This window comes from Eschrichtius robustus, chromosome 12 (genome assembly GCF_028021215.1).
Source record: "Eschrichtius robustus isolate mEscRob2 chromosome 12, mEscRob2.pri, whole genome shotgun sequence".
Taxonomy (NCBI): domain Eukaryota; kingdom Metazoa; phylum Chordata; class Mammalia; order Artiodactyla; family Eschrichtiidae; genus Eschrichtius; species Eschrichtius robustus.
Window position 1 is genome coordinate 46,279,284 of NC_090835.1, and position 12,476 is coordinate 46,291,759.

The following is a 12,476-nucleotide window of genomic DNA, read 5'->3' on the forward strand; positions in this document are numbered from 1 at the left end:
GAAGCATGATAATGGTAAATAATGATTTTCATTGTAACAATCACAGTATAATAGGACAAGTGGAGCCCTTTGACCCAGGTTGAATAACTAGTGGTTTATTCTGCATCCCTGGATGAAGCAAATTTTGCCCTTTTCCATCTGGAGCCATCAAGCGGTGAGATAATCAACGGGATGAGTGAAGGCAGTGAACAGGAGAGCACCTTCACCAGGAAGATGCCAGCGGCAAGTGCAGCCAGGGCTTCCCAGTAGCTACAGCTTGCATCCGTCCAACCACCGCTCCAGAGTGTCGGAGTGCTGGCAGTTGAGGGTCCAGGAGGTCCTGTGGGGAGGAAGACCAGGGAGAGTGAACCGGAGGGGGCTTCCCATAGTCACAGCTCGGCATCTCCAGGGAGCTCAGCCCCCGCTGGCCCATTTACACCCGCTGCCTGGCCCCTGGAGCATTTGAGTGGGTGCAGTTCTGAAAGCTTTCTTGCATCCCAAGTATGTCTCTCTCGCTGGCTGGCTCCACCACCCGCTGGCATGAGGACTGGTGCTCCCTCCATCCTGCTCACAACGTCTCCCCTTCCCATAAACCCCACACTGCAAGATGGGGAGGCTGAGCTGTGAACTGCGAAATCCTTCTCCAACCCTGCAAAGCATTTGTAACTTCTCTGAAGTGAGCATCAGAGAAGCTCTGTGACATGTATGGTGAGTACTTGGCAGATCCTAGTTCTGAAACGGGAACACTTGTCCCAGGGCCACGGCCTCTTGTTACCTTTCCATGCACCTGCTTCACCCCTCGCCTTCCAAAATTCCTTCCAGCTCCTCAACCTAGGTCAGCTGGACTGAGTTTCTCTAATCTTTTCTCCTGGTCCTCCAAACATGACCCTCCTATTCTCAGCCCCTTGGCCAGAATCCAGACCCCAGGTCCTCCTCTCCCATCCTAGAAGTGGCGGGAGTCACCAGGCCACTGCAGGCCATTAGACATCAGTTCGTCCCATCCCTCGACCGGGCATGAACCTCCATGAGTCTTCCAGGGTAGGGGGTCACACAGTTGGAGAAGGGGCGGTGACCCCCTGGCCCTCATAGTTACAAAGCAGCAGGGAAAACACACACAGACGTATTTTCAGAAATCGCAGCGCCCTCCATAGCCCCTGGCAGGCACTGCAGAAGGGACTCCTTGGGGAGGCGGGTGAGGGGGGCCTGGGTCTTCTCCCTTCCTGTCCGCCCCAAGTTCCACAGAGCAGCCTGATCTGAGCTTTGGAAAAGCTGTGGCAGCTTATTAGCTTAATAAGAGCTCACTTCACTGGGAATCCTGAGCAAGTAAGAGGCCTTGATCAGACTGGCCCAGCACATCTCTATTTAGTGCCATACAATGAAGATGGTTTTAGCTCACTAGCGCTTACCCTAGGGGGCCAGCCAAGCTTCCAAATTAATTGGAAGGTCAAGACTATGCACGAAAGATATTTCCAACACTCAGAAGACAGCTAACATTAACAAGAGGATTCCCACTTTAAAATGCAATCTATTAAATTAGTGAGAAAAATAGGTTAACGAATAAGTGGTGTTGAGACCACCGACCAGCCGTTTGAAAAATATGAAGGCGAATGCCCTGTCTGACTTTTTAATACCAGAATAAATTCCAAGAAGGACCAACATTTAAGTATAAAACCATGACAATTCTATTTTATAATTTATTTAACAAAAACTTAACACAAGGTATTTTGTGCCAGGGACTGTTCTAATATAGAGGAAAACATGGCTTGATTTCTTTAGAATCTTTCATCTTAATCTTGGTTGCCATACGCTTACAGTCCCAAACCAGTGGGACTTGATGAGTGGGTGAAAGTCATTAATACAGGCTACTTACCACGCTCCCATTCCTCTTTTTCCTTTTACAATTTTCTTGGCACATTCAATTGTCTCTTTTAAATTTGGATTCAGTAAAGCTGTGAAGGAAATGAAGTGGAATGATACCATGTCACCACTCGGCAGCTAAGTCAGAGTGATGTCAAGCTACCAGGGGCTCACGCTAGAGAGGCTTCCATGTGATTCCAAGAATAAATCTATCCCTGTATTTTTCTCAGACAACACTGGGAAGTAGCAGGATGTGGTCATCTTTTACTAAATCTATTGATTTTTCCTTATAATTCTTATAATGATATTTTCATTAAAAATGTATATGATGGGGACTTCCCTGGTGGTCCAATGGTAAAGAATCTGCCCTCCAATGCAGGGGACATGGGTTTGATCCCTGGTCGGGGAATTAAGATCCCACATGCTGCGGGGCAACTAAGCCCACGCGCCACAACTAGAGAAGAGAAAACCTGCACGCCACAACTAGAGAGAAGACTGCGCGCCACAAGAAAGAGCCCATGTGCCACAACTAAGATCCAATGCAGCCAAAAAAAATGTATATGTATAGTGAATATCCTGTGCTAGGCTACAGAAGAAGCAGTGGAGATAGAATGAGAAACACAATAAATCCATCCCTGCCTTCATAAAGCCTACAGTCTGGAAGGGGGTAGATAAAGATTATAGGCAATTATAATACAAAGGATACCTGGAACCATGGGAGAATGCAGCATTGAGTGGGGACACCTAATTCAAAGTTGAATTAGGGTCAGGGAAGGGTTATTGGGCCAAGTGACATCTAGTGGAGTAGGTAAGGAAAAGGGGTTGAGGACATCACAGAAGGAAAACTGTTCCAGGCAGAAGGAACAGCATGTGAGAGGGCCCAGAGGTGCCCCTGAAGAACCAACATGTCTATGCATCCATCCTTCCATTCCCTCATTGGATCGTGAAACCAAGACCTCCCACCTGGGACCCCCTCCTTCTTGCCCGCACTACAGTCTCCCCCCTTCCATAACCTAGTCTGATTGCTTCTCCTTAAAACACTACTTCATTGTCCCCTCGTTGCCTGGAAAACAGAACCTCAAATCCTTGGCTTAGTCCAACTTTGCCCAACGTGGCTTTCCACTTTCCACTGCTTTCCTCCACGACCCCACCATTCAAGACATGTCAAGGGGCAGGAGGCAAAAACAGTGCCAACCCTGATGGTACCGATACCCACAGCTTGGGGGTCATGCACAGATCCTCTTCCCAGACTTTGTTCACACTCATCTCCCAACCTGCACCTGCTCATCCAAAAGTACAGTCCTTAAAAGTCTGTCACTGACCGCCTAGCCCACTGTGCCCTCTCCCTTTTTCTGAATAAAACGTCACTTTGATTCAGCACTTATCTGTTATATACATGCATACAAACATACTTACCTGCATAGTATGCATGCATACACACATGTATCAGTCCTAATGCCCAACTATCTTGTAAATTCTTTAAATAAAGGAAAATTGTGTTCATCAAGCACGAGACACCGTGCTCAGGACTTAAAACTTGTAAAAGCCTTGTGGGAGCACCCCTCACTCCCCCCCCAAAAAAGCCTCATCCCTATTCTGCTCTGTAGCTCATGGATTAGTTTTGCCTGTTTCTAAACTTTACATAAGTGGGTTCATATAGTACATACGCTGTGTGGCTACTTTAAAAAAGAACTACTACTTTAAAAAAAAAGAACATATTTAGGAAAACATTCCTTCATGCACTTTGGTTTTTAAAAAGAGTCTGCAAATAAGAATATACCATGATCTATTTATCCATTCAATTGTTGATGGACATTTGCTCCAGGTTTTGGGTTTTATTTAAAAAAAAAAAAAAAAAAAGCTGCTAAGATCAAATAAAATAAAATAAAAGCCTTGTCAGGTAGGTACTATTATTAACTCCATTTTCTTTTTTAAAATTTTATTATTTATTTATTTATTTTTGGCTGCGTTGGGTCTTCATTGCTTCACGCAGGCTTTCTCTAGTTGCGGTGGCTTCTCGTGTTGCGGAGCATGGGCTATAGGCACGCAGGCTTCAGTAGTTATGGCACGTGGGCTCCAGAGCACAGGCTCAGTGGTTGTAGCCCACGGGCTTAGTTGCCCCATGGCATGTGGGATCTTCCCGGACCAGGGATCAAACCCGTGTCCCCGGCATTAGCAGGCGGATTCTTAACCACTGCACCACCAAGGAAGTCCCATAACTCCATTTTCTAGATAAGAAAACTGAGGCTCAAATCACATAACTAGTAGGAGGTAGAGCCAATATTCTGTCTGGCTTCAAAGCCTATGCTTTTTCTGTTTCCCACCCTGCCTGACAGGAAAACTATACGATCCCTCTGAATTGCCCCCAGTACTTAGCACAAGGTCTAGCCCCTCTAGATGGTGCCTTGTGAGTCCTGTTGGCTTGTGGTTACAAATTCCCAGGGAAGACTGTCTTTCCCCTGTCTTTAGAGTGCCTTCCCTTTGGGGTTTTCTAGCTCATCCCTTTCAGCTGACAGGATAGCTCTCAGGGGTCTCAGGTCTCTTCGGAGGTCGCCAGTGCACCTCCGTACCTTGCTCAGACCCTGTCTACACAGTGACGTCAAACCCCCAGGGTCATCATTGGATTCAGTCTTCACTTACCTATCTGCATTTTTTCTCCTCTTTTTAGCCTCTAGGGATGTCTTACTTTCTTGCCAGCTTAGCTAGGTACTTTAAAAGATGGGGGTTTTTTGGTTTTGTTTTTTTACTTTTTTTACATTTTATCTAGTGGGAGGGTTCTTCAGGATATCTAGTCCACCGTATTTTCATCACAGCACTCAATACCACCTCTATTACAGATAATTGTATTGGACTCTGGAGATAAACATACATAACCTTCTTATGAGACATAAATGACAGCCCGTCTTCTCCCGGTGATCACTCTGCCTGTCAAAGTGGCAGCCTCCGTTCCCCTTGAAGAAGAGTGTCTTCTATATTAGGCCCAGCCGGAGCCCTCTGCCCTCACCCGTCAGGCTCCTCCCTGCCTCCGCCTCTGCCCACCTGGACGTGGGTCTCCATCGCTGTGTCCCAGGCTGCCGCAGCCCCTTCCCCTCGCGGACCTTTGGCCGTGCAGTGCTCTGCTCGGCCTCCCTGGGGTCCACCCTGGATTTGGCTCAGCCCCGTCTTTGCCAGGCCCTCCTCCTCCCGGCTCCAAACTTGTAAACGCTGGCCAGCCCTCTGAGCTCAACGCGGCCGCCCCCGGGCCCCAGGGTGGAAGGAGGGAGGGACCTACCAGAGCAGGACACGTGGCAGCGGTTCTTGCCGTGGTCACACCAGTCACTGTTGCGGATCTGAAAGAGGCCGTAGCCGGTGTAGCCACCGCGCAAGCTGTCGTAGGCAGCAGTGGGGTTGAACTTGCTCTCAAAATAAGCCAGGCACACCCCTAAGATGGAACGGGAGGGGTGTGGCTCAGAGGAGAGCTGGGGAAGCCTGGGCAGGGGGCAGTGGGAAAAGACATGAGGAGTGGGGCTGAGAGGGGCTACTCACAGTTTTCGAGGCTGTAGCCCTCAAAATCACTCAGGCCTCCTTCGTGGAGCTTCTTAGCCACCACACAGCGCCCCAAGACTGCAGCGCCACTTGGAACCACCAGGTACCCGATGAGGGAGAGCACCATGGACGCCTTCATCCTCTCCAGCTCAGGGTGACGGCCGCCAGGTGAGTGGACGGAGTCACAGGTAATTCCCACCGAGATCACTGGGACTCTGGCCGAAGAGAAGGGCGCTGTGGGACTGGGGGTGTGCAATTCAGTGCGTTCAGAAAAAGGGGATGCCCTCCTGGCTTAATCACAATACTTCTTCCCATCCTAATTCTGTGTTTCGTGTCACTGCAAACCCATGGTACCCAAGGCCTTGCCTCTCCTCCTCCCCTTCACCTCCTGTTTTCTCAGGAAACTGCTCTCTCCAAGGTCTCCTTCCCACCCCCCAACCCCCATTCTTTCCCTCCAGCAAAACCCAATGGATGCTTCTTGGGTTTTTTCGCACTCATTTCTCCTTGACAGTAGATACAGATGCTCAAAAATGCTTTCTTCCTCTTTACTGTGAAAGCAGAACTTGTTCACGAAACACATTTTGGAAAATAGAAAATGAGAAAAGAAAAAAATAATTCATCATGGTCCCACCATGATAGGCACAACAGACACTGTCATGTTGAATTACTTCCGCCGTTGCCTTTTATCCTGGAATATATTCTGAGCTGTGGTCTTAACCTTTACACAGTCTTGACTCCAGATTTTCTACAAACCAAACTCCAGTGACCTTTTCTCTCGCTGTCCTCACGAGGAGACCTGGTCCAGCCCGGACCTGCCAGTGATTAGCTGGGTCGTCATTGGAAAGAGCAGAGAAGTCTCTTAGCCTCACAGTGCCTCTACTTTCACACCTGTCTTCCTCTTGTTCACCTTCACACCGTCACATTCACCTTGCGCATTTCTTTGTACCTGCCCATCTCATTCCCACCCAGGTCCTTTGCACTTGCTATTCCTTCTGCCTGGAACGTGATTCTCCCAACCACCACAGAGCTTGCTATTTCCTGTCATGGTCTCAGCTCAGACAAGCTCACCACTTCAAATAGGATTGTCTGACCACTGCCACATCCCAGAAAATAGTTTTCATTTTCTTCACAATATAAGTCAATTTCAGAAAGTTCCTCGTTCATTTATTCGTCCTCAGAACTTAGAACAGAACCTGGGGCACAGTAGGTGCTCAGTGAACCTTTGATGAATGAATGAATGAATGAACGATTGAACAAAAACCTACTCTTCCCAACAGAAGTGTCATCGGATGAGCAATAAGTGAATGTGCTGATGAGCATGTCCTGCAGCTGGGAATAGTCATGCCTGTCCCAGTTCGTGCCCACCGTACACCCACTTACCATCCTTCTGCAGGCTCTTGGTGCCTCCTCGGGGGAAGGGAAGAGCAGCCACTGAGACAGGCTCAACGTTTATTGCAGGAAAGTCGCTCTATCTACACTCCACTCCCTGGAGTTTTCAGATGTCACTTCCTTGATAACCTGTTTGCCTTCACCCAAGAGCTTCCAAACCATAAGTCCTTCTTCGTGACCTGCTCTTCTAGAATCTTTTCTATGACATCAGTTGCTATGCACAAGGGTATTCTGAAACAGGGAGGGGTTGGTCACCAGCACATTTGTATTAGTTTTCTATTGCTGCTATAACAAGTCACCTCCAACTTAGCAGCTAAAACAACACAAATGTATGAACTTAAAGTTCTGTAGGTCAGAAGTCTAACAGGGCTCACCAGGTTAAAAGCAAGGTGTTGGCAGGGCCATGCTCCTTTCTGGGGGCCCTAAAGGAGGATCCACTCCCTTGCTCATTTGGGCTGTTGGCAGAATACAGTCCTTGTAGCTGTAGCACCGAGATCTCTGTTTCCTTGCCAGCTGTCAGCTGAGGGTCATTCCCAGCTGCCAGGGGCCATCTGCATTCCTGGGCTCTACCTCCTTCCTCTATCTTCAAAGACAGCAAGGGTGGGTGAAAACTCTCTTTCACGCTGAATCTCATCTGCCTCTCCTTCCATTGTTGTATCTCATGGACTCACCTTCTGCCTCCTCTCCTGCTTTTAAGGACACATGTGATTACACTGGCTCACCCAGACTCTCCTGAGGGTATGTTCATTTCTACTATGGGGCACCCACATGCTGCTTCTGGGAGGTTTTCCAGGGGAGCAGCCCTGGCTGGGTCCTGGGATCCCCAGTAGCTCTGATGCTATAATCCCTCTCCCAGGGATAACGCATCAGCACCCATTCCTCACTGACCATGACCTAACTGAATTTGCATGCTTATTGTTATCTGGACATTCTCTGGGTTCCGGGAGTGGGAGGGCATGTGCTTGCTCTGAGGAAGGCGCACTGTGGGACCATCCTCTCCTGCAGCCCTAGAACCTGATGTAGTTTCCTTCCCTCCCTGGCCTGTATTAATTACAAAGGGGGAAATGTGCTTTGTGTGGAGAAATCTGGACGGCACCACTCTAACCAAGGTGTCAGGCTTGGCACTGACAGTAGTGGGATGGCCTGACATTACGTGTCACTCGTGCCCTACGGGGGAAGCTACACAACATCACACTGGCCCCTCACCTTCTGTTCCCCAGGCCTGGTGACCCAGGAAAAGCCATCAATCATTAAGCTCCATGGTCCTGAGTCTTCCAGCAAAGCTGCTAGGATCCCTCCTCCCACAAGTGGAGAACACCTGCGTATACAAGAAGGCCACCTTTAGCTCCAGAATGCAGAGATGTGCGCATAAGGGGGCCCCTGCCAACTGTTCCATCACAGCTTCGGTTTTTGTAAAGATCATTTGTCAACTATAATCCAACTGTAAGATAAATTTGGCTGCTTCAAGTCCCAAGTCCACTACAGGAGCCAGGATCCCTGAACTGGGGCCAGGATCAGCCACTTCTAAGTCGGGGATAGGGAGCCAGCCCTGAATCCCTGAGTTTCACCTGCTCTCACAGGGCTGAGCCCTCTCAGTTTGTCCCAGCCCTGGGCCCTAGCCGGACTTCTCCTGAGCCTTCCCCAACAGATGGATCTCCATCTGCTCCTCAGACATCACCCGATAACACAATCTATAATTACATTTGTATGTGTGTCAATATCTGCATCTATATCTGTACAGCGTCTACAAAAAAAAAAAAAAAATGCCTGGAGACAAGAAAAGATGCTGGCCAGCCAATCCTACAGACACTCAAAAACATTCAAGGTAGAAGTTCCCTTTGAAATGATCTAGTTTACCTGTTCTCAAAAGTGTTTCTTGCCAGTGAAGCCAGTCTCATGCAGAAACCCTCGATGCCAGCTCACCTTCTTTGCTGCCTTTGCAAGTGGCCCATAGGGACGATATCAGGGCTTGAGGAAGATGCATCCAGTTCATCATGTTATTCATATCTGAGTAAGGCAGAAACAGGACCAGGTCCGGAACTCAGGGCTTCTGAGCCCGAAGAAAGAGGTCTGAGAATACATTTTTGGTCGTCCAGCCAAAACCATTCCTCCCTAAAAGAACCTCAGTAGTGGGCAGAGAGCCCTGAATTGGGCAGGACCCCTGTCTCTGGCCTAGGGATGGGTGTATGACCTAGTTCTGGCCCGTAGGATGTAAGGGGAAATGCACTGAGGAGAGGGCTCCTGGGAATGATTTCCCTTTGGTAACAGAGACAAGGAAGGAGAGAGTCCCATTCAAGGCCACCCTGCTTCCTCTTTGAACTGAGCCGCACAAGGCATGATGCTGCCATTATTTGACATGAGGGGACCTACAAAATGACACTGATACCAAATCAGAGCCGGACACCTCGATCCCTGAATCACTATCAGCAGGCGCCCATCTCCAGACTTCTTCTTACGCAAGAAAAACAAAGCTCTGTGGCGTGAGCCCCCTTTTGTCACGCATCGTACCTGCTGCTGAAAGCATCTCTGACAGATTCAAGGGATTTGTGTAAATCTGCCACACGTTTATTTTCAAATCCAAGCATTTTTAGCTGTGGTGTTGCTTCCCTAGTTTAAAAAGATATTTTTAAACTTCATCTGAAATGGCATCAGAAAGAAAACAGCCCAACTTTTGTGTACTCACTGAGTGGTTGTCTGAGGCAAAGTGTCTTCGCCGAAAGGGGGAGAGGAGAGGAGGTGTTTTCTTTTATGAAGATTTTTCCTGTTGCCCGAGTAGAACGAAACCTCCCTCGGCTGCAGAGATGGAAGGAAAAAGACTTCAGGCTGAGCTGAGACAGACTCTGAGCAGGAAGCAAGCAGGGGACACATCATGACCATAAGTGCCGGCATCGCAGGAGGCAGGCACCGATCCCGACTCGGGAGCTACTGGGCCCCCATCAAAAAGGGGCTGAGAAACCACCTCACACCAAAGGGCCCTCATCACAAACGGGATGAGAAACCACCTCACATCAAAGGGCCCACATCACAAAGGGGATGAGAAACCAACTCACACTAAAGGGCCCACATCACAAAGGGGATGAGAACCCAGCTCACAACAAAGAGCCCTCATAACAAAGTGGATGACACACCACCTCACATCAAACTGTCCACATCAGAAAGGGTATGAGAAACGACCTCACACCACAGGGCCCCAATGACAAAGGGGATGAGAAACCACCTCACACCACAAGACCCACATCACCAAGGTGATGAGAAACCGCCTCACACCAAACGGCCCACATCACAAAGGGCATGACAAACCACCTCACACCAAAGGGCCCACATCACAAAGGGGATGAGAAACCACCTCACACCAAAGAGCCCACATCACCAAGGTGATGAGAAACCACCTCACACCAAAGTGCCCACATCACAAAGGCTATGACACACCACCTCACACCAATGGGCCCACATCACAAAGGGGATGATAAACCACCTCATACCAGAGACCACATCACCAAGCTGATGAGAAATCACCTCACACCAAAGGGCCCCCATCACAAAGGGGATGAGAAACCACCTCACACCAAAAGGCCCACATCACCAAAGGGATGACAAACCACTTCACACCACAGAGTCCACATCACCAAGATGATGAGAAACCGCCTCACACTAAAGCACCCACATCACAAAGGGGATGAGAAACCACCTCACACCAAAGGGCCCTCATCACAAAGGAATGAGAAACCACCTCACACCACAGAGCCCACATCACAAAGGGGATGACAAACCACCTCACACCAAAGTTCCCGCATCACAAAGGGCATGACAAATCACCTCACATGAAAGGGCCCACATCACAAAGGGGATGAGAAACCACCTCACACCAAGTGGCTCACATCACAAATGGAATGAGGAACCACCTCACACTGAAGGGCCCACATCACAAAGGGGATGAGAAACCACATCACACCAAAGAGCCCTCATCACAAAGGGGATGACACACCAACTCACATCAAACGGCCCACATCACAAAGGGTATGAGAAACCACCTCACACCACACGGCACCATTGACAAAGGGGATGAGAAACCACCTCACAACAATGGGCCCACGTCACAAAGGGGATGAGAAACCACCTCACCCAAAGAGCCCACATCACAATGGGGATGACAAAACAGCTCACAACAAAGGGGGCACATCACAAAAGGGATGACAACACACCACACACCAAAGGGCCCAAATCACAAAGGGGATGAGAAACCACCTCACACCACATGGCCCACATCACCAAGGTGATGAGAAACCACCTCACACCAAACGGCCCACATCACAAAGGGCATGAGAAGCCACCTCACACAACAGGGCCGACATCACCAAGGTGATGAGAAACCACCTCACACCAAAGGGCCCTCATCACAAAGGGAATGAGAAACCACTTCACACCACAGAGCCCACATCACAAAGGGGATGACAAAACACCTCACACCACAGGGTCCACATCACAAAGGGGATGAGAAACCTCCTCACAACAAAGAGCCCACATCACCAAGGTGATGAGAAATCACCTCGCACCAAAGGGCCCCGCTCACAAAGGGGAGGAAAAACCACCTCACACCAAGGGGCCCACATAACCAAGGGGATGACAAAACACCTCACTACAAAGGGCCCACATCACCAAGGGGATCACAAACCACTTCACACCACAGAGCCCACATCACCAAGGTGATGAGAAACCACCTCACACTAAAGCACCCACATCACAAAGGGGATGAAAAACCACCTCACACCACAGAGCCCACATCTCAATGGGGATGACAAACCACCTCACATCAAAGGGCCCACATCACAAAGGGAATGACAAACCACCTCACACCAAAGGTCCCACATCACAAAGGGGTTGAGGAACCACCTTACACCAAAGGGTCCACATCACAAAGAGGATGAGAAACCACCTCACACCAAGGGGCTCACATCAGTAATGGGATGAGGAACCACCTCACACTGAAGGGCCCACATCACAAAGGGGATGAGAAATCACCTCACACCAAAGAGCCCTCATCACAAAGTGGATGACACACCACCCCACATCAAACTGTCCACATCAGAAAGGGTATGAGAAACCACCTCACACCACAGGTCCCCAGTGAGAAAGGGGATGAGAAACCACCTCACACCAAGGGGCCCACATCACCAAGATGATGAGAAACCACCTCACACTAAAGCACCCAAATCACAAACGGGATGAGAAACCACCTCACACCAAGGGGATCACATCACTAGTGGGAGAAACCACCTCACACCAAGGGGCTCACATCACTAGTGGGATGAGGAACCACCTCACACCACATGGCCCACATCAGCAAGGTGATGAGAAACCACCTCACACCAAACGGCCCACATCACAAAGGGCATGAGAAGCCACCTCACACAACAGGGCCGACATCACAAAGGGGATGAGAAACCACCTCACACCAATGGGCCACTGTCACCAAGGTGATGAGAAACCACCTCACAGCAAAGTGCCCACATCACAAAGGGTATGACACACCACCTCACACCATGGGCCCACATCACAAAGGGGATGATAAACCACTTCACACCAGAGACCACATCACCAAGTTGATGAGAAACCGCCTCACACTAAAGCACCCACATCACAAAGGGGATGAGAAACCACCTGACACCTCAGGGCCCACATCACAAAGGGGATGAGAAACCACCACACACTAAAGGGCCAACATCACA

General features: G+C 49.3%; 1 protein-coding gene across 1 annotated transcript; it reads right to left on the reverse strand.

Annotated features, from left to right (window-relative positions):
• Positions 1-249: 249 nt before the first annotated feature.
• On the reverse strand, positions 250-5,500 carry LYZL4 (lysozyme like 4). Its single transcript, XM_068559101.1, has 4 exons — positions 5,362-5,500; positions 5,108-5,257; positions 1,850-1,928; positions 250-319 (listed from the first exon to the last, which is right to left on the reverse strand). Exons 1-4 carry the CDS (start codon positions 5,498-5,500, stop codon positions 250-252), a joined length of 438 nt encoding a protein of 145 aa, XP_068415202.1.
• Between the last annotated feature and the right edge of the window lie 6,976 nt (positions 5,501-12,476).

Bases quoted from the DNA above. Each gene is read 5' to 3' on its own strand.
- LYZL4 (XM_068559101.1), bottom strand. From the start codon at position 5,500: ATGAAGGCGTCCATGGTGCTCTCCCTCATCGGGTACCTGGTGGTTCCA. The intron at 5,258-5,361 runs GTGAGTAGCCCC...GTTCCATCTTAG, and splicing joins GGGCTACAGCCTCGAAAACT to GGGTGTGCCTGGCTTATTTT. The intron at 1,929-5,107 runs GTAGGTCCCTCC...TTTCCTTCACAG, and splicing joins CTGCCACGTGTCCTGCTCTG to CTTTACTGAATCCAAATTTA.